This window comes from Genypterus blacodes, unplaced genomic scaffold (genome assembly GCF_046128005.1).
Source record: "Genypterus blacodes isolate CSIRO-AG114 ecotype Tasmania unplaced genomic scaffold, CSIRO-AGI_Gbla_v1 ptg000003l_1, whole genome shotgun sequence".
In the NCBI taxonomy this organism is placed as follows: domain Eukaryota; kingdom Metazoa; phylum Chordata; class Actinopteri; order Ophidiiformes; family Ophidiidae; genus Genypterus; species Genypterus blacodes.
The window spans coordinates 9471484-9492910 of NW_027466817.1; the positions used below are offsets into that span (position 1 = coordinate 9471484).

Below are 21427 nucleotides of genomic sequence, written 5' to 3' on the forward strand. Positions count from 1 at the left end.
TCCGGTTGCATGTCTCCTCTCGATTATCGCTGCGCTTGCCTCGATTCGCGTTTCCAAATCCTCCGTGGGAGAAAGATCACTCCTTTCTGGCTGGGTTTGGCAGACGGAGGGAGCAGCGGGGAGGCAAAAGGGAGCAGAGGAGGTCAGAGTGATTGTGTGTGTGTGTGTGTGTGTGTGTGTGTGTGCGCGCGCGCTTTAACCCACTTTGTGCTACCAACTCAAGAGTCTCCTGCCAAAACGGTGAGCTAAGTACTTTTAATCCTCCGAGCCTGTAGTTTTCCTCTCGCAGCTGTGGCCTTAGTCTTACTGCTTCATAATGTTGCCTGTGTGTAAGTTGAGTTTGCTGAAGTTGTCAGGCAGCTTCCCGGTCATAAACGTACCCATGAAGTAGCCCCTCCACCCCCTTGCTGTGATTTCAAGTGAGCCTCCTCCATGTTTGATCCTCCGGCGCTCACGGCGCAGGCAGGTTGTGTTTGTTGGCCCCCCTATCAGTGGAGGCCACGCTGGGACAGCCTCTGGCCCCTGAGGGGTCCGATCACAGAGCAGAGTTCGCTCTCTCCCAGCGTACAGCCTCCTTACTCGCCCCCCTGCCCTCCCCTCGCCATGCCACGCCAGGCTCCCTCTCTCTTAATATAACAGCCTAATAACTCCACGTTCCTCGCATTCTTCATACGCAGGCCCCACTCTTCCTCACATGCATGGGTGGACGCCGCGGGGCTGCAGTCGTCTGGTAAAGGCGACCGCGGCCAATGCGTTCAGTGGCTATGTTGCTCTGTTAAGTTTAGTTATACATTATTGATCCCCTGCAGGTGAATTGATCCGCTTTCATTTATCTCATCCTCACCACTGCGCACTGCCCAAGGACCAACACCAGGTCCATAGGCCAGACAGACGGCGGTCAAGGGCAACAGCAGGAGCGTTCACCTAACACATACCTTACCTTAACTTAATCTTCAATACTTTCAGTCAGTACGTTCACATAGAGTTTTGTCTTTACACCTGTTTCCATTCCTACAGAGAAAGTGCTCCAACTTGCCAGCGCCCTCGTGCAGATGTACCTTACCCTGAAAATGATCACATTTTGTTTAATAGCTGGACTTTGGCTTTAATCTGTCAGTCACAGCCATACTCTGTGCATGTGAACTACCTGTGGTTCAATGAGTTTGTCTGGGTTCTTCTTCTAGTAACATCTCGGCATCGAGTTTCCCCTCTTGTGTGCTCGCAACAAAGTGAAGGCTGAATCAGTGGTGGTGGGGGTGGGGGTGTTGTCAGAGCAGCAGCAGCCCTGTCACTATAGGTTTACGTCTGGACCCCCCCTCAAGCCCCCAAGCTACCGACTGAATCGAGGTCAGCCACGCTTTCCCCAGTCCTTATTTCATCCCGAAAACAAACTCTCCCCGCTGTGCCCCGCTCTCATCTGCGTCGCCTCTTTATCTGACCTCTTCCCTCACCGACACTCGTCTGCTCCGAGTCGTTCCCTCCTGTGTGAGAAGAAGAGGATGGAGGAGTGAGATTTATAATTAACAAAAGGCTGATAGGCGACAGTGAATGGGGGGGAAGCTGTCTGAAGAGTCTGAGCGGGGGAGGGGGCGGTGAACAAATTGAGCTTTTTACGAGAGTGTCAGATAGGCGCTAAAGAAGAAGAGAAGCACACAGATGAGACTCTGACTCATGTCACCGGAAGGAGGTCGTGCTGAGTTTCCCAAGTTTTGTTCCGAGTCTGAACTGCTTTGTCGCGGCAGAACGCTAAGGAAGAGTGCGGCGCGGAATCACGTAGCCCAACGCTAAGATTAGATTAGATTAGATTCAACTTTATTGTCAGTGAGCAAGTACAGGTACAAGCCAATGAAATGCAGTAGCATCCAACCAGAAAGTGCAAAAGTGTACTATTATATATACAGAATATATACAGAATATATACAGAATAAACTATATACATTATATATACTACAGTATATATACTAACTATAAATATAAATTAATAAATATGTGAATAAATAGTGCAAGGAATCTTAGTGCAAAACGGAAGTGAAATGGAAATGATCAGTGCAAACAGAAAGTTGTGCAAATTGCAGTGGAGTGCAAGATGATGCTAGAGGGAGGATGGAGTTGAGTGGGGAAATGGAGTAGAGTTCAGCAGGGTCACCGCCTCGTAGAAGAAACTCTTCCTGAGCCTGCTGGTGCGAGAGCGGAGGCTTCTGTAACGCCTGCCGGATGGGAGGAGGGTGAAAAGTTTATTGTTGGGGTGGGATGAGTCTTTTATAATGTTCCTGGTTTTGCCCAGACAGCGTCGACGGTAGATCTGTTCGATGCTGTCCAGTTGTGTACCGGTGATCCTTTGGGAGGTTTTCACCACCCGCTGGATTGCTTTCCGGTCTGATGCGGAGCAGTTGCCATACCATACTGAAATACAGTTAGTGAGAATGCTCTCAATGGTACAGCGGTAGAAGTTCACCAGGATCCTGGGACAAAGGTGAGCTTTCTTAAGGCTCCGAAGAAAGTAGAGGCGCTGTTGCGCCTTTTTAACCAGGGTGGAGGAGTTTATGGACCAGGTGAGATCATCGGAGATGTGGATGCCAAGGAACTTGAAGCTGGGCACACGCTCCACTGCAGCTCTGTTGATGGAGATGGGGGTGTGTGCATGGCTCCCGGCCCGCCTGAAGTCAACGATGATCTCCTTGGTTTTCTTGGTGTTGAGTGCCAGGTTGTTGTCAGCACACCACGTGGTCAGGTGCCGTACTTCCTCCCTGTAGGCCGTCTCTTCGTCACCTCTGATCAGGCCTATCACCGTGGTGTCATCTGCGAACTTAATTATGGAATTGGAACCATAGATGGGAGCGCAGTCATGGGTGAATAGGGAGTAAAGGAGAGGGCTCAGCATGCAACCTTGTGGCACGCCGGTGTTCAGGGTGATAGTGGAGGAGGAGAGGTTGTCTATCTTAACAGACTGGGGTCTGTTAGATAGAAAGTCCAGAGTCCAATTGCAGAGGGATGAGTTGATATCAAGCTGGCTGAGCTTGGATATCAACTTGGAGGGTATCACAGTGTTGAATGCTGAGCTGAAGTCAATGAACAGCATTCTGGCATAACAGTTCGGGGTGTCCAAGTGAGTCATTGTGGAGTGAAGTGCCGTGGAGATGGCGTCCTCAGTTGACCTATTGTGGCAGTAGGCAAACTGGTGAGGGTCCAAAGTAGCAGGCAGACAGGACTTTGAGTGTGAGAGGACCAGCCTCTCAAAGCACTTGGCGATGATGGGGGTGAGGGCAACAGGACGGAAGTCATTCAGGGCCGTAGCGGTGGAGTGCTTCGGCACTGGCACGATGGTGGCGGTCTTGAAGGTAGTGGGAACAACTGGTTGGGCCAGGGACAGGTTGAAAATGTCCGCAAAGACCTCGGCCAGCTGCTCTGCACACGCTTTGAACACGCGCCCAGGTATTCCATCGGGGCCAGATGCCTTTCGGGCGTTCACCTTGCTCAGGATGGAACAGACCTCTGAGGTGGAGAGTGTGAGAGGCAGATCATTGAGAGGTAGATCTGCCTTGGACATCACCTCCCTGTTTTCCCGGTCAAAGCGAGCGTAGAAGTGGTTGAGCTCGTCAGGGAGTGAGGTGGAGCTGGAAGGCGAACCTCTCTGTTCATCCAGGGCTTCTGGTTGGGGAAAGTTTTTATTGTTTTAAGTGATGTCACTCTGCCCACACACCTGTTGATATGATCCAGGACAGAGTTTGTGTTAATGTCAATGTTAATCAGGGAGTCTGTGGTGGCCTGAGCGGAGAACACATTCCAATCTGTTCGTCGGAATTGCTGTTGGAGAATGGAATCAGCACCCTCGGACCACATCTTGACGGTCCTTGATGTGGGTTTGATCTGTTTGATGATGGGGGAGTTCTTGGGGATCAGGAACAAAGAGAGGTGATCAGAGTGACCAAGGTGGGGGAGGGGAGTGACTTTGCTAAGCACTCTGCCTCGCCACTGATGAGCTCAGGCAGCCATGAAGACACATCGGCATCTCGTGGAAGATCTTTATCCCTCCTGTGTTGGACTCATCCTATAGCAACGCACTGTTTATGTTTTTTCTCACTTTTTCACTACTTCTGATGCTTGAATTCTGGAACTTCAGTGTGTTTTTGTTCACGCTTCATTCATAAACTATATAGAAGGGGATAACCGTGCACGCTTTCAGTTTCACCCCTCTGTGGAGTGTCTGGGTTAGTGCTTGGCAAAATTTTGTCCGCCGCAAACCCCCCCTTTGCCACCTTCAGGCTCTACGATAGACTTGTAGGCTCATAATTACAGTCAGTAGTTCCGTTTGTCTGAATACATGTGGCGTTATGGGCGCTTCCTGCTCGGTAATAGAGACTGCCAGCCAGCCTGTCACTTCAGTTTGAGTTTAGCAGGGTCAGTAAAGTTTACAGCTCAGATTGTAATCCAGAATGAGTCAGTTCAGGGAGGCGCTGATTGCATCTTATCAGAAATTCCCTGCTTATTCCAATGCGTCACAGTTTGGTGTTCCACACTTGCGGTTCCGTTGTAGCGAAATGTGGAACTGATGGGTTTCACCAGTAAAAGAAGTTCTCTTTCTAAGATGCTGCGGTGGTGTGTGTGTGGCTTCAGACATGAGCCGCAGAGTTTCGCACTAAAGTCCAAGGTGATGTGGCCAGCCAGCCCTCAGTCAATATTGGCCTCTGAGCGCAGAGCTGCTGGCACGACAACAAAATGACAACAACCTGCCAAATGTCTTCAAGGGGACCGACACAGTGACAAAGTGTCTCGCTCAGTTCGAGCCAGACCTCGGCTCCAATGTTAAAAACCCTCACAGCTGCTGTGGTTGGTGCTCGGAGTGTGTGTGAGAGGGGGAGGGAAAGAGGTAAAGAAAAAAGGAGGGAGAGAGAAACATAAGAGGGAGAGGGAGGGAGAGAGGGACGCACACTGGCACATAGAGTGAACAAGACAGACACACACACACACAGAGAGAGAGAGCGAGACCTGTTCCTCATGTTCTCCAGGTTTGTGTTTATAAAAAGCATCAGAGCAAACCACAGGGCTGAGTGGTTAGTGTGTGGCTGGAGCACACACATCATTACATAGCTGGCAAATCTGTGTATATGTGTGTTACTTTAGCTTATCATCTGCAGAAAGAATGTATGATTTGCCCTGAGCCAACATCTCACACACAGGTCACCTGATCGGCACCTTAAAGCTTCTATCCAACTGAAATGAAGGCGATTAATAGTTTTGTTTACAGACGTTTACAGACGGGCACTTTAATACGAGGGACCTGGTTACCACATGTAGATTCCCCCTCCCGTCTGCCATGATGAGTGTCAGTACCACTGAGTCAGTGAGGTGTAGGAGCTCAACAGCTCAGCAACGTCCAAGCCATCCAGTCCATCTTTGTTTGCTCTGCTTTCATTTCACCTGTGCCTGACAATGACCTCACTCCTTTTAGCGCAGTATGATGATGTCACATCAGAAAGCAGGTTGCTGATGAACAGTGTGTATATAGGGGCAGAGAGTGTGTGTGTGTGTGTGTGTGTGTGTGTGTGTGTGTGTGTGTGTGTGTGTGTGTGTGTGTGTGTGTGTGTGTGTGTGTGTGCGTATTTGAGAACAGCAATTCTGACTGAATGGATGCAATCACAACACAATGGAAAGGGAAAGACGATGACGTAGTGCTGCTTTGATGCGGTGTTGTCCAGCCGTCTTTTCTCGTGCCTCCATTCCTCACAAAAACCAAGCAAGCACATGTAACGGCGTGTTATAGAAGGTTAACAACGACATGATCTTCACTCTCACGTGATGTCACAGGACTGACACGACGATGTCAGACTGGATCCAAAAGACAAGGGTGCTTTGATAAGAGTGACATTGCTCGACGTTCCCACATCAAACTAGATCACTGTACCGACAATCGGAATGTAGGTGGCTCGTAAACACAGACAGTGTGTGTACATTGTGGAATGTCATTTATTTGTTCTTTGTTTGTGCTCTACGTTTGGTTTGATGTGTTGAGGCTTTTATCCGTTTTCCATCATAACGGATAAAAGTGTGTGTGTGTGTGTGTGTGTGTGTGTGTGTGTTGTGTGTGTGTGTGTGTGTGTCCAGGTAGGCACTGTGCACTCATTCAGGCCTACGTGTTGTCTGTACGTCTGCCAAAAAACAAGTTGTTATTCCTCACTGATGGAGGTGTGCGCTGAGTCACCGCACACTGATACTCGGTGGCCTGCTTTGCTCAAAGGCATCTTTGCTTCCCTGTGTGTGTGCCGCAGCCATGAAGTTGTATTTCCTGTTTTGTCAGGAGTTCCAGAAACCGACAGCTTTGTTTGGGGTTTGTGGGATTGGGCTGTTTGAACGTGTTTACATGAAACTGGTCCACCAACATGACACATACACACACATACACACGCATACACACACACTACATTGTCAGATTTATTCCCTGAGTGACCACTGGATGCTGCAGCGAGCATGGCATTGTGAACCCTATGGAGGTCGGTGTGATTCCTCTCAGATGTGTGGGCCCTTCCCTTTAGCAAAATGATATTCAAATATATCCCAACTGACGAGTAAACTGGAATGTTGAGCTCTGGGAACTTTAAAAAGCAGGAAGTAGTATGGAAAATAACTGTGTTGCTCTAGGAGAGAATGCTATGGTTCTGTATTGTATATGTAACACTGGAGCTAAACGCTGGTGAACCTATTAGTCCGTCTAACCAACCACCACACTGGAAACGAACTGTTGGCCTCAAAGAAATTCCCGAATCCCACAAACCTACAGGCTTCCCAATCTGTGTCTGATGGTGACCGTATTTAGCTCTCATACAAGCATGACGGCCATCGCTGGCAGAAGGATCTCAGCCACAGCCCCTCCCTTGACCTAATACTCTGTAACCGGTGGCGTAGAGTTTGGTATTATTGGTGCCAAATATAGATTATTTGGATTACTTGGAAACAGGAAGAAGGAAGTTGGGACATTTTTAGAGGATGTACATTGTTAAAGAGGAAGTGATCTGTGCAGGAACATCCAGTGTGTGAATCTGCTTCAGCTTCCTCTGTAATTTGTCAGAATAATCGTTATTTGTTAAAAGCGAAATGCTTCAACCATACGGCCATTCACAACTTCAGTGTTTCTTCTTCTATGATTTTTGCTCCAGGTGGACAGCGGTTAGATTCAGTCAAATTCCAGACTATGAGGATTTCAAACGTAGCTGTGAAAACAGGATCATATTTTTGGGGGGTTCTTCTATGCCCCCCCTGTATTTTCCATGTTCCTGGCCTCGCTCTGCTGTTGAACATTTCCACATCTGCCTGTCTCCCACCTTCTGCTGTCAGCTCTCTCCTGCCGAAAGCAAACTGATCCCGACCACAGGAGCAGGAGAACGAGCGAGAGAGAGAGAGAGAGAGAGAGAGAGAGAGAGAGAGAGAGAGAGAGAGAGAGAGAGAGAGAGAGAGAGCGTAGGGTCCTCACACAGGTTCTGGGCAAATACGTTTCTTCTCTTTGAGTTCTTGCAGAAAAGACCATCAATCTTCTTAAAGTGAGTCTCAAAGTGTTCCCTGCGTTTTTGCCAGTTATAGTGACTTTCCTGGAAATGGTAACTATGAATTGGAGCCTTTTTGGCTATATTTTGTGTTTGTGTTTTTTATGGAACCTGGAACTCTGCACTAAGATGGAAGTAATACAGGCAACGGCGTATCTTCTGGATCGGTGCATAAAGAAATGGTGCTGGCCTTACATATCTGACCCTCCTCTAATTTTAATCTTTGTTGGATTCATTTGTTGGATTCTGGGATTGAATGTTAGAATCGCGTTTCTTCTACAGGCTTTCAGGAGGCAACAGTAGTTGGCGGTGCACAGCAGGAGGGAGAGGAGAGGGGAGTGGAGGCTGTGTTTTTAATTTTCCTTCGCTGCCATGTTTGTGTGTGTGTGTGTGCGCAGTTGCCTCTCCGCCCTCTCTCTCTCTCCACAGAGTCCCCGTGGTGGAGCGAAGGGGCCGGGGTCAGGAGCGCGTCAGCACAGGCAGGCAGGGGGCGCTGGTCGGGTGGCGAGCCATCACGGGGTTGTTCAGAGGCTACAGAAACCTGCAGCGATGACGCGATTAAAAATAGAAGAGAGAGAGAGAGAGCGGTCGAGTGAGGACAGCGAAAAAATTATTTTAAAACAGGATTTGGCCGCGTCACAAGAGTTGTTCGCTTTACTTACAGATGGGCACGATTCTTTCCACTCACACCCTTTGAAAGTCAAGTGGTGGACATGGTAGGCTCCTGGTGTTTCACCTCTGAGGGCCGTGTCTTCGTCTCAAACGTCCCCACCCTGTCTGTCTCACACTCATCTCCGTGTTTATTTTGTCAATCTAAAACCCCAAACGAATAATCCAATGATCATTATGAATTCATTCTTCTGTCGATTAATCACCTGTTAATCAGCTAATTGACCAATAGATTGGCTGTCAGCACTAATGCTTATTGCTGCACTTTCCGTCCCATCCCACTTTGTCTTTGACGCCGCGGTGTGCTTGGCTGAGGTTCAGCTTTGGCTCCGGTTCAAAGCTGCACTTTGAACCCGCGAGGGCGTGAGCCGAATCCTGATCCTGTGATTGTGTGATCCACACCAGCATGCTTCACTCCCTTGATTTATGAACTCAGGCGGTCAGCAGCAGGTTGTGCTATTAAACATAAACCCCCCCCCCCCCACCTCTCCTCCCGACCTTCGTCCCACGGAGCGGCACTCACTTTAATGAGCTTTCCTCTCGGATTCAGTGGTGTTGTGGTGTCGCATCCGTGTCGTCGTACCGCAGCCCGGCCCATTCCCACGCTCTGTCTCGGCCCCAGACACCAGGCGCGATACAAATCCGGTTACAGTACATTTACCGTGGACGTACACCCCCCGCCCCCAGGGGAGTCCATCACAGGCATCAGAGGACCCAGTGGCCGCTCTAATCTGATCTCTGACTGCTCTCTCTCAGCCCCTCCACTCTCGCCCTACGCGGGCCATAAAGCCACACGCCTGCCGGGGGTGGAGGCATCTGCAGCGCCGTCGCTCCAACCATAACTCCTCGTAAGTCAGATTGTTATTTACGACCTCGGCATTCAAGCGTTGTGGCATTTTTATTAGCTCGGCCGCAAACTCTCGGCTTGAGCCTGGTCGTGTAAGAATGTAATGTGTCGGGAGACAGAGGCCGAGCGGGGAGATGATCCACAACAGTCGAATTTGTGCGTTAGAGCTCATTTAGTCCTTTGGGAGCTCACAGACTCCTCATAGAATAAAGACGCCAACTGCCTCTGCTGTCAATGGCACCATTCAAGCAGAAAACAGTGAAGAGAGAGAGAGAGAGAGAGAGACTGGCTGGATCTGTGTCAGAGGCCCTCTTTGTTTGACTCACTGTACACACACACACACACCTTGATTCTGTTTGCCTTTTGCCCTTTTGCTGTTGTCAGTTGGAGAAAAGAGGACAACATCGTTCCGTCTCATTTGTCAGCAGTGCTACAATCGGCTCGGATGTCGTTCTACTCTATTCTGCCGTTTTATGGAAGTTCAGGCTGCAGTGTTCTTCATAAGACGGCGGTGGCAACCTATTTTCCACCGGACACTTCTGGGGGGAGGGGTTCTGGTTCCAGGAACATCTGTGAGACTCCACCGGGCAAACGGCTCTCATGCAGCTATAGAAATGAGATTAATATGCGTCATTTTCAGTACAAAGTGTGAGACGCTCTGCGGTATCGGATGTCTTAGCTGACCAGCCATTTTAAAGAGTTAGTTTGACATTGGTTCGCCCCCACCACCACCCCTGCTTCTGATTTCAGTTGCTGACTGAAATAATTATGTGGCACTCAGCCTTAAATCCCCTTTTTGCTTGGCGCAGAGATTAAATAATCAGCTCTGGTATAGTGCAAAGAGAAGTGGACTTTTGATTGAGGCTCGACCTTCACTTATCTGGTCACCGGGAGCTGGGACACACACTCTTAAGTGAGTTGCTCAGCTGGGAGTCTAATTGGGGTTCTGCTGAACATTGGACAGGTTTGTCCACGGCAACTTTCACACACTCGGGTCAGGAAAAGTACCTTCTGTTGTCTAGGAGACCAGTGAGCATGCGAAACGTGAGAGGAGATGCAGGAGGAGTTGTTGTGGCTTTGGTCCCTTGTAGCGTTCCTGGATAGACTCTTGTGTTAGGGATGCTGAGGCCAGTCTTCCCGCTGCTGTCTCTTCAAAAACACTCTGTCTTCAGTAGGAAACCGCTGAGTCTTTACCAGCTGCCGTTCACATCCTGTCCTCTCCTTACTGGAGGCTTTCTCTTCCTGAAACCTCATCATCATTTAGCCTCATTAGCCTGTCACCGCAGTGATACGGTTACAGGAAGGACATCAAACAAACAGAAGCACAGGCGCACGCACACGGAAACACCCAGTGCTACTGCGGCGAATCAAACAGAGAATGCTGCGATTGAAAGTCTCTAAATTGAGTTGTAAACCTTACAGTTACGTGTGAAAATAGTCTAAAAATGGGCTTAAACTTTACTTCAGAGTCAAAAAAGTCAGACACAATCTTTGGTTTAAAGAAGCTATGATAACTTTGAGTAAAGTTCAAGAGCCATTTTTCACTATGATCCTCTTTAGATCCTCTTTACATGCGAAATCCAGACGACAATGGCCTCGACCCAGAATGCAACAGCTGAATCAGCCAGCAGCAGACCTGCTTCATTCACACACATTTTCCACTTCATGATTCTTCTGGGCTCCTGTAGACGATAATAGATGTTGAGACCAGTGCAGTTCCTCCTGTATGTTTGGTGCTGTTTGGTCTACAGTTGCCAAAAAGCGGTGCATTAGAGGTGTGAAGTTAAAAAACTATCTTGACGGTCCAGTCGGCATGTTAATGTGTGTGGGTCTCTGTGTCTGAACGCATAACTTGGCCACCTCACACCTCCAAGGTAATATAGACAGAGACACCCAGCTGACCCTTGACCCTGGCTGAAGAAGAGACCAGGATATTCTTATCTGGTACTGAAAGGAGAGAACGTTAAGCAGACCTCTGGCCACTTGTGTTCTTCTCTATGTGCGTGTGTGTGATTTGTGTTTGATTATGGTAATAGCCAATCATTACCAACCCTCCAATCATAATGAACTGGGCCGATTTCTGGAAGCGCTCTGAACTCGGCACGCAATCAAATAACAAGCGTGCAGCTTTATGAATTGAGTCATCGCTGTTTAATTTGAGAAAACGTCTCCCCGCTCCTCCGCCAAGTCCCCTTACTTAGCGCTGAGAGCCTCGGAAGCGGCGTCGCAAATTGCTAATCTGCCGTTGCTGCCACGCCTCTCTCTCTCTCTCTCCCTCTCTCTCTCTCTGCGTTCTATGGCTGCTCCTGAGCAGCGCGGCAGAAGTGGCAGCTAATCACGGCTGTGCCAGACGGCGTGAAGCGGGGCAGATGTATTTGCTACGCTTGAACGGCTCTCGTGGTCCTGACAGGTGAGCAAACATCAATTCACCGTTACGAGCCGGTCGAATTGCACATTTGCGTTATCAAGAGCAGATGTTTTTGCACAAAGCGTGATAATTCCCTAAGTAAATATGTCCGCTGTGGAGCAATAAAACGATTCATCACTGAGAGAACAATGAGTACGGGTGTTAAGAAGGTCAGAGGTCAAACTGCCACATGTAGAAACGTTACATTTACAGCCTCCGCTCCAACATCGTCAGTCTTTCTGTCGCATTGAGTGAATTGATGCTCACAAACTAAAACTGTCTCTTTACAAGCACACAGGCAACATCACGCATATTTGAAATCAGAGTAATTCGATGTTAAAATGATTGTTCATGTTGTTGCCATGAGTGTTGAGTAGCAGAGCACATATTTCTAGCTTATAAATCTGTTCCACTTGTATCGTGTTGCTGTGGAGTTTGACTTCGCATGTCACTAATGTGCAAAGTGTGTTAAACATGTAATCGCTCCAAACAAAGCAAAACCATATGGGATCGTGGTCGTTCAGGCTCATTTCTACCAATCTGATGAGCGGAGAATCGTCCAAATGACAGAATACAACTTTAATTAAAAAGCAGCTGTCACAGTTTGGCAGCCCCGTTAGCCGTCTGCCGGAGTGTGTGTGAAATACTGTAGCATTAATAGCGCTTCAGACGTGATTATGTTGATGTAGTGTAGCCATAAAACGCAGTGACGAAGCACAACAACCGCTCAAGTGGGTTCGCTGTCACGCATTCAATTTATGGTCAGAAACCTCATCGGATTATAGCCACGAGAAATGGCTAATAAATGATTTATATATGGAATCATTTAGCAACGTAGTGATGAATATTAACAAAATATTTGAACCAAAACGTGTGTTTGTGTGTGTGCATATGTGTGTGTGTGAGGGGTCCCTGCGTGCCTCCCTGGGTTAATCCCTGTGATGCAGCAGTCGTTAGCTGTTCTCCCCTGAGGCTCCTCTGTGGGAGCTGCTACAGCTGTGACGGTCCAAATCACCCTAAGGACCCGTTACACACACACACGCACACACACCAATCTCATCACCACACATCCATGGGCGATAGGGGCCACCCTGCAGCCAACAGCATAGTTCAGAGGTTAAGCTTGGCCTCATTAATGTCTGTCTTCCGTATGTCTGTATACAAATATGGATTAATCTATAACTTCTATCAATAATCCAAGTAATCAGTAGATTAGTCGATAGTGACAGCCCGAAGATCCAGTAAATGTTTTACAGCAATCGGTTAAGTATAACAAATTGGAGTCATAGAAACTCTGTTTAGATAAACATCATTATCACCATCATCCTCGTTCTCAGCTGTCAAAACTGCTGTTGCAACATGAACGTGTCATTATGATGACTCGCAATAAAGTGCTGAGCGATAACTTCAGCCTCTGCGTGCCATCAGCCTAGCAGACCTCGCGTGGAATTCGCCGTCCGGCCCTGAGACACAAAGATGCCGGCTGCTCCTTTGTTTGCGCTGGAATGCGTCAAGTGGTTTGTTAAGTCAGTCAGAAAAAATGCAGGTCCGCTCCCCGGCAGGTAGATGAAGAGCACCGAGATGCCAATCGCTCTGCGCCGGCACCCAGCTGGCGGCAGGTGATACGGCTCGGTGAACCGGGAGAAAGGCGGCGTGTTCGCAAAGTGTGGTGGTGATTTCCCACTTTCATACATGATACACACACGCGCACGCACGCCGAACGCACACACACACACACACACACACACACACAGAGGGAATGAGCCAACACCGAGCCATCGCACAGAAACAACAACAAGTACCAGAGGCTTGAAGTCTGCTGATGAGGGCACTTTTACTGCCCGGAGCCTTTTCACGTCTTTGAAGCGTTTAGAGTCCATTCAGACAATCGCAGGCTTTGATGCCGCTCGGCACGTGGTTGCTAGTGGCCCACAGAGAGACAAAGAGAGACAGACAGGACCGTGAACCCTCAAAGAGATCTGAGAAGACTGATACTGTGCCTGTATGGCGCCTCCACATGGCAGATTTAAAGGTTTAGTGTTCCCGCAATGTAGGATTTGAGTATTTGCTGATTTGTCTGGACTCTCTGTCAGAACTGTTACATTCATAATCAATAATAATCAGTCATGAGCTCTATTCAGATGGTAAATGTTTCCCAGCTTCCTCTCGAAAACTCAGACATGCTGATTTGGACAGAACGACCCAAGGACCGTCTCCAAGGTCGTGGGAGGAAAGCGCCAAATTCCACCCGTAGATGGAACCCAGTAAACAGCACTGTAGTCTCCCAGTAACAGACCTTGCTGTAGGTGCTGTGATTGTATATAGATTTATGTTAATGTTGGCAAGTGATGCCTCCAGGTGCGTTCCCTTTAATGGGCACGTATACACCTTTTGTCTTCCTTATTTTGCCTTGATGACAGATAATCAGAGTATTGAGTGCATGTAAGCGCAGTGGCTGTCGTCATTACTCAAAGGACAGCGAGACCGTGAAGGGTCAGCGGGAAAGGCGAGGAGATTGCAAATAGACAAATATGGAGAAGCTTCCATGCCCGCTAAGCTAAGTCACTCATAAACGCAAAGGTTAAATGTCTAAGAATTGGATCTGAGAGAAAAATTGGTATTGATGGTGACGGGCTGGAATGTAGAATGTAGTGTTTCCGACTTCCAGAGCAGTATATGATTATTCCCTTGTACCATGTGGAGGGTGCAGCCTGAGACCTGACCTATGTTTACTGCATCCAACAAAATGGTTAAGCTGTAATTATTTACATAAGAACATTTTTAGGCTAAATCCCAGATAAACTGTACAAAAAATGTGTCCGATCTTAGAATTGCTGAAATTGGTGAATGCACTGGTTGAAGATAGGACAATCTATCAGAGGTTGTACTTATTTTAAAGGAATCAGTGAAGTCTGCAGGCTATGAGCTCAACCTCTGGCCAACATGAGAGGAAGAATACAACGACCAACACGCCGCACTCGTTTCACAAAAACCACTTGGAAATGCTGCTGTAGCCGTTTGATTGCTTTGCTGGTGCCGGTTGCTATAGGAACGGGAAGGCACACCGACAAGAAGATGTATGATGTAGGCGGCAGGCCGCAGGCTATCAGGACACACAACCTGAGAGTGGAGCGGTAAATAATAACCGACGCACACACGCTGCAGAAATCCAGTCAGTCAGTCAGGCAGAGGTTTGATGTGTCCCGTGTCTGCAGAGCCAAGGTTCAGACCAAAACCCACACATAACACAATTGTACAAAGCAAGCTTGTTGGAATGATGGAAGGATTAAGTATGAAGTTGCTCAGGTTGACCTGTCTGGCATGAGGACTGGAACACTTGTATATGCACAGGGAGAAAAGGGCGTTCAGATATAAATCAGATTTACAATGGCATGGAAAAAATCTGATTTGGTTTGTTAACACTCAGTGTGATCGATGTCGCACAGAGGCAAAACCTTTGAGCCTGGAATGCAGCCTGGAATGTGCACGTGGCTTCAGATGCAAAGTCAGTTTTCCGCCGGCCAGCCGCTGATTGATCAGAGCGACTCTCAGTTTGATTTATTTATAACAAACACGAGGGAAACTTCAAAGTGACCCCGTGTAGTTTGAGGTCTTCCTCCATCGTGTTTTCATCTGAATGAGAATCCTGTCAGTGGGGGGTGTTAACAGCAGGGTGGAGGCAGGCGCTCGCCAATGTGCCTCTGAGAGGAAGGAAGCGGCGGGGGGGCATTTCAATAGAGGGGATTAAAGTGAGGGACACCCCCCCCCTCCCCAGTGCTGGAGTGTGAAAGGGGCTTCCCACCCTTCTCTGCAAGGGGTCCCTTTCCTCCCGCATCCGCAGCCTGCAAACTCATTAAACATGTAGAGGGATTAGTGTACAGTTTTGCAAGTATTAATACACAAGTTTTTTAAATGGGTGAAGAGTTCAGGACAGTAAAGTTCAGGCTCAGATACCTCTGATGGTGAGCTTCCACTGATGCAGACCCAGATGAGGAGAAGGCATCAGTACATCTACATGCACTTAAAAACTGCCATTATACCGCAATTAAAGCTACAAATCATTTTTATTCTTTCTATCATTATGTTAATGGATGTATAAGCCTACGCATGCTAACGTCTCAACGGGCCAACGCTCCTCAGACTGCCAGAACGCAACACATCATGTATACTCGGAGGAATGCTTACGGCTTAATCATACTTTTCCTTTAATTGCTACGTACTCAGAGAGTGTGTGTGTTTGTGTAAGCTGTAGTCGGAAGCAATTTGGAGATTCTCAGCTTTGCCGTGGTTGGGGAGGTTTCAGGCACAGTTTGATTGAATTTTCTTTGAAGTTAGCTGACTCTGCTGACTCTGCTGACGTTGTTAAACACTGCTCCTTTACTGTAGGTGAACACACACACACACTGACCCCTTTGCTACAGCAGACAGTGTTATTGTGCTTGCTGTGGCAGGGTAAGTGGACCCAGATTGATCAGTATTGATCAGAGCTGTATTTGTCTGACAGTAATGCCCCCCCCCTCCACTTCAGGACATAATGCCCCTCAGCCCCCCTCACTTTCTTTGTGTGTCCGCTGGTGTTTGACCTCCCCCCTCCATTCGTAGGCCTGGGTTTGGCCGCACACCTTCAGTCTCATTCCCTGTTTGTAGTTGCTTGAATAACTTTTTCTCTCAAATTTATTTTTCTAAATTCTTTTAAACTTTATAGTTATGATATAATATAAGGTCTTCATTTAAATTGAATTCCACACTTTCTTTATTTTAAGTGGTACAATAAAAACACTAGTTAAGTGATTTTATTTTAATGCATTTTATTCCTTTTTTTCTTTTTTTCAAATTTTGTAATTTTTTATCTATTTCATTTTGTTTTATCTTTATGTTTAAGGTTTTGTTATCTACTCGTTTAAACCCTATTTTTTTCTCCTTTTGTATCTCATTGTTGTAGTCATATCTATATATTATAATTTCCCCGTGTGGGACTACTCCAGGTATCTAATCAAATTTTATCGATTTTTTTTTTAATCAATCAAATTTGTGTTGCAGCTGATGGGATGTAGGAAACAAGCACATAAACTTGACTTGATTGATCCCCATGGCTTCACTCTGGCAGTACAGAGTGTTCTATAGGGCTCCAGTACTGTACACAGGGACAGATGGCCTCAGGCGTCTCTGTTTAGTCTCCACAAACAATAGATTGACCTACTGTATAGGTTTGACCTGATGAAAAATGATAATGATTACATCTGCTCCACACACACACACACACACACACACACACACACACACACACACACACACACACACACACACACACACACGCACACACACTCTCAACCTGACTCAAACTACCACACGCAGCTTACCGGATATGTAAAGATCTGAGGGAATGTGTGTAAATAACATCAGGCCTCTCTGTGTGATAAAGAAGCTGAAGTAAGCAGCAGTCATCCTCATGTTAATATGACCTTCATCTCTCTCTCTCTCTCTCTCTCCTCTCCTCCACTAGAGAGAAACCAGAGCTTCATCCCCTGCAACATCCACTCGGCCCACACACACACCAGCTTCACCTGCACAGCTGAGGCCCCCGACCAGGTAACATTATTATGCGTGTGCGTGTGCGTGTGCGTGCGCGTGCGCGTGTGCGTGTGCGTGCGCGTGTGCGTGTGTGTGTGTGTGTGTGTTTAGTTTCATAATCACCAAGTCACATTTTTTCAATCTTAAGTCACCGTTCATGTCTAAATGTGCTGGGAGGAAGTTGGGGGTCGGACACGATGCAACGGCGGCGTCGGCTCGGTCCCGGCTGGACACTCCGTCCCCGGGCTTCCTGGCAGCCTGGCATGCCGCTGCGTTGCCGTGTCACGCTGTACTCTGGGCCTGTCTGCCGTCTGCCCGTCATATGCGCCGCCATCTGTTCCTCGGCCCCGCCCCCCTGATCCAGCTCTTACCGCGCCGCCTTTTGCTCCATCCAAACACAACACTGCTTCTTCTCCCGATGCTTGATGCCTCGACAGCTACAGCTTGTTTGCATTGATTAGACAGTAGGGACGTTAATTTGATAAGTATTTGATAACATTGATTGTTTTGTTGTGAGGGTGCTGTTCTCCTTTGCTGTCCATTTTGCTTTACTTTCTAATATTTATTCAAACAAGGACAGGATTACAACGAAGCTACATCGTGTCAGTCTTGTTTCATTTGGAACCTGGACCACAATTTTGTGTTAGAAGTTGACAAATGATAGATTAATCGCTAAGGAACTCCAACTATTGAGTAAGGAAATTACTGAGGCCTCGCCATGTGACCTTTGCCCCCTCTTCCTGTTGGAGTTGTGGCTATAATTTAACTCGTTTCCGTTTTCCTAAAGAGACCTAGCCATTGTCTCCCGTCCGTCTCGCAGTGACACACTGGAAAGCTGCGCCGGCTCCGCCCCCGCAGCGAGCGTGCTCACTGGAAGCCGCGCTCCTCTTTTAACTCTGTCATTACCAGCGTTTAAGCAGCGTAATTACCGGGCTCGGTGTGTTTGCGGTGCAAGTCAGAGCGGGTTTGTGGCGGGGGGAGCTGCAGACAGAGGGGGGAGGATGAACGGAGAGATACATGGAGAGGAAGGAGGGAACGGCTGAGACAGATCTAATTACTATATGTGGGTAATTAAAAGGCATTAAATGTCTGCACTTTATCTCTAAGTCTGGATGTGTCTGAGCTCTGATCTCTGTCAGAGGTCTCCCCAGGCCTGCAAAACCCTTTCAAACATTTTACCTGATACCGAACTGTGCAAATAAACTTTGCGAGTGATCGTTGCCAATAATCAGATCATGGCACTACTCCAACCCTGGTGTTTACCCGACTGGGCAAACCTGTTCCATCCCGTTTACATGCTGAATTTCTGCTCTTGCTTTTGCAGAACAGACGATGCCTGAAACAATGCTCGGTATTTCTTTACATAAAAGAACAAAAACAGTTTTACAATCTTCTGCACCTCAATGCAGGTAATAAACCTGTTTGTCTCTGCATTAGTCTGCTCCTTATGCAAATGCTGTCCTTATGACACGTGTGTGACACGCTGTGCAGAGCCAGAGACGCTGTGACAAGTTAATTACAGACGCAATCGTACATCCTGTGGTCGAGGTTAAGGCTCCACAAAAATGCACCTTCGTACATTACGCCTTATTTTTGAACACGAGCGTGAGGGTAAAGTGGGGCTGAGGTCCTCCTGGCTCAGGAGGACACTTACATCAGAGTGGGATAAATGGGATTAAGGTGCGGACATGCCTGTATAGTGCAGCACGCCACATCTGTCACTGTGATTACCGTAACTCTGATTATGAGCATAATCTCATTAGCATAATCGTGGTTCACTGTTGTGCGAGCGGCCTCCTCCCGTGTCAGTCGCTCATCTCCTGCATCCTCTGGGCCCTAAACTAAGATGTGATGGAGGTCGGCGTCACCGGGCTCCTCGCACACATAATGAAGCCATTCTGCAGGCCTTGCAGCTGGGGCCCCATAATCTGGGATTGGTCCTGATAGTGGATCACAGGCCAAAGAGTCTCAGTCAGAGAGCGCGATCACAGGCACCCGAGACAAAGACAAAGACATGATACATTTGCATGTCTGCATGAATACAGGGTGGTTTGTTCACTGTGAATGGGTTATGCTGATGATTTGTGTGTGTGTGTGTGTGTGTGTGTGTGTGTGTGTGTGTGTGTGTGTGTGTGTGTGTGTGTGTGTGTGTGTGTGTGTGTGTGTGTGTGTGTGTGTGTGTGTGTGTGTGTGTGTGTGTGTGTGTGTGTGTGTGTGTGTGTGTGTGTGTGTGTGTGTGTGTGTGTGTGGCAGTAATTTAAGTCTTGAGGCCAGGAATGAATTCACTGAGGACTCATAAAAGACGTTATGTTTCTTGAAACATTCTGGGCCGCCTCTCCTCCCTGAGAAGCTCAGCGTTATGTTAATCAGACATCAGGAGGAAACGTCACGAGATGACATTTGTGGAATTCACTGAATCCCAGCTCGGGTTTGTTCCTAATGCACGCTTCCTGCTTCCTGTTTAATTAGAAGGAGTCATGTAGCACTTAGCGGCTTTATAAGCTCTGTGCTAGGCATAGTATGCCAGGTACCTTCAGTGAAAGAATGTAACTATTACGTTATTATAGAATGTATGTGAGAAAGAGTGACATTAGCAGAGGGTTCTTTTAATTTACTTATTTTCGACGTTTTATTCTGATTTATTTGCATTACCAAATTATAACAAAGGGATACATGAATGGATCACGCTAGCATCCCGATAATGACATCATGGATGTCACAGTTGGGATTGCCAGCTCCATGATGTCACATGAATGATGTCATATTTGACTCGTTGGAGAACTTCTCTAAAGCTGAAAGCCCCATTCCTCTCCAAAGAGGAACCATTCGCTGAAGGGGAAGCAACCGTCACTGTCAGCGGGTCACATTGCAAACTGCCTGTGATTGGATCCAGCGAACCAATCTCATCCAACAGACGTCGGATAACGATTACCTAATGTCAACACTGCTTCATGTACAACAGGAGGCTGGGGGTTAAGGGGGCGGGGGGAGATCTCACGGTTGGCAAGAAAAATGCGCAGGTCCGTTTGTTGTTTGTTTGTGTGAAGTTGAGCCGAGCACCATTCCTTCAATCGCCTCCAATGACCGTCGCTGTTGGCAAGAAGCAGGAACCTCTGGTAGCAAAACACAACCTAATGCCTAATAAGATGAAGTCACTGGTAACAATGTTTGATCCATTATAGATTAATCATCATCAGTGTTACTTTGTGCTCTCTCTCTCGCTCGCGCGTGCGTGCGTGCGCTCTCTCTTTCTCTGTCTTCTTCCCAAAGCCTTCGAGCTGAACAAAGAGGCGGCTTGTTGTTTGGCCTGGTTTGTTTGAAAGAGATAGGGAAGCCTCTGTGTCTGCCTAACGCACGCACACGAACATGCACACACACACACACACATAGACATCATTAAACACCAGGTGTATAGCCTTGGCTCTGTGTTATTGCTGCTGCTTTATTTCGGTGGTTGAGCGTGTTTATGTGCACCTCCTCACATAGATAACATCTGTAAGGTCACCTAAAGGCATTTGTCAGTGTTCCTCTATCAGGGAAAGGTCATTCATTCATTCATCGGGGTCCATCAGCGTGCGTGTGTTTGTTGTTGTATTTGTCTGACTGTGGGATTTGTTAGAATGACAGTTTTTCCTCTTCCTCAGGTTTGGATTTGACAGAAAAGGTTTGAGGAAGAGCACGGCGCAACAGAGGGGCGGGTCCAGAGCAGACGTTAATGGACCAGTGATGTCCTTCCCAACCCTGTCGGACAAAAGCAATGTTTTTGGGAGCTGGAGGCCGTAGCACCGTCAGCAGAGTGTGTGTGGTGCCCCTCCTCTTCCTCTTTCCCAGCACCCATCCTGACATGGGATGCCACCCCCCTACCCCCTTTACCCTGCCCTGAACTCTCCTGGGGCGCCATGAACACCTACAGAGACAGAGGGGTCACCTGCACCTCCTCAGACCTCCTGGACGGGGGAGGGGGAGGAGCGCTGACCCTGTCGGCCTCCCAGAATGCCCCATTCCGCCACACCCCCAATGGCCACCCGGCCCCTGCCCCCACAGACTCCATTCAGCCAAGAGTCTCCGTGCCCAAAATGGGGGTGCGGGCACGCATCGCAGAGTGGCCCCCTCGCCGCGCCCAGTCCCGGGAGTCGCTGCTCGAAAATGGCCAGTATGGCAGCAATCACCACGGAGACGACTGCTCCACTTCCGTCGCCTCGTTAGCTTTGTCGTCCGACCTGGGCTTGGTGCGGGGAGGCGTCGCCAGGCTGCCGAGACGACGGTCCAAGGATGTAGAGTTTCGTTATACCGGCGAGGGAGGTTCGCCTCTAAGCCTTCGTGTGTTTCCTCCGTTGAGGCAGCGCTCCAACAGCGAGGTGACACTGAGCGAGCAGGACGAGAATGAGGTGAGTGCAG

The 21427-nt window shown here is 48.2% G+C and overlaps 1 protein-coding gene across 3 annotated transcripts in view; it reads left to right on the forward strand.

Annotated features, from left to right (window-relative positions):
- The window catches only part of sipa1l3 (signal-induced proliferation-associated 1 like 3), a 55924-nt gene that overhangs the window by 10632 nt on the left and 23865 nt on the right, over positions 1-21427 (forward strand). For all 3 annotated transcript variants that reach the window (XM_076141115.1, XM_076141130.1, XM_076141123.1), the window contains exons 2-3: positions 16962-17047; positions 20674-21417. In XM_076141115.1, the coding sequence (XP_075997230.1) occupies positions 20929-21417 (489 nt within the window). In that variant the 5' untranslated portion in view covers positions 16962-17047; positions 20674-20928. The remainder of the gene's footprint in view (positions 1-16961; positions 17048-20673; positions 21418-21427) is intronic.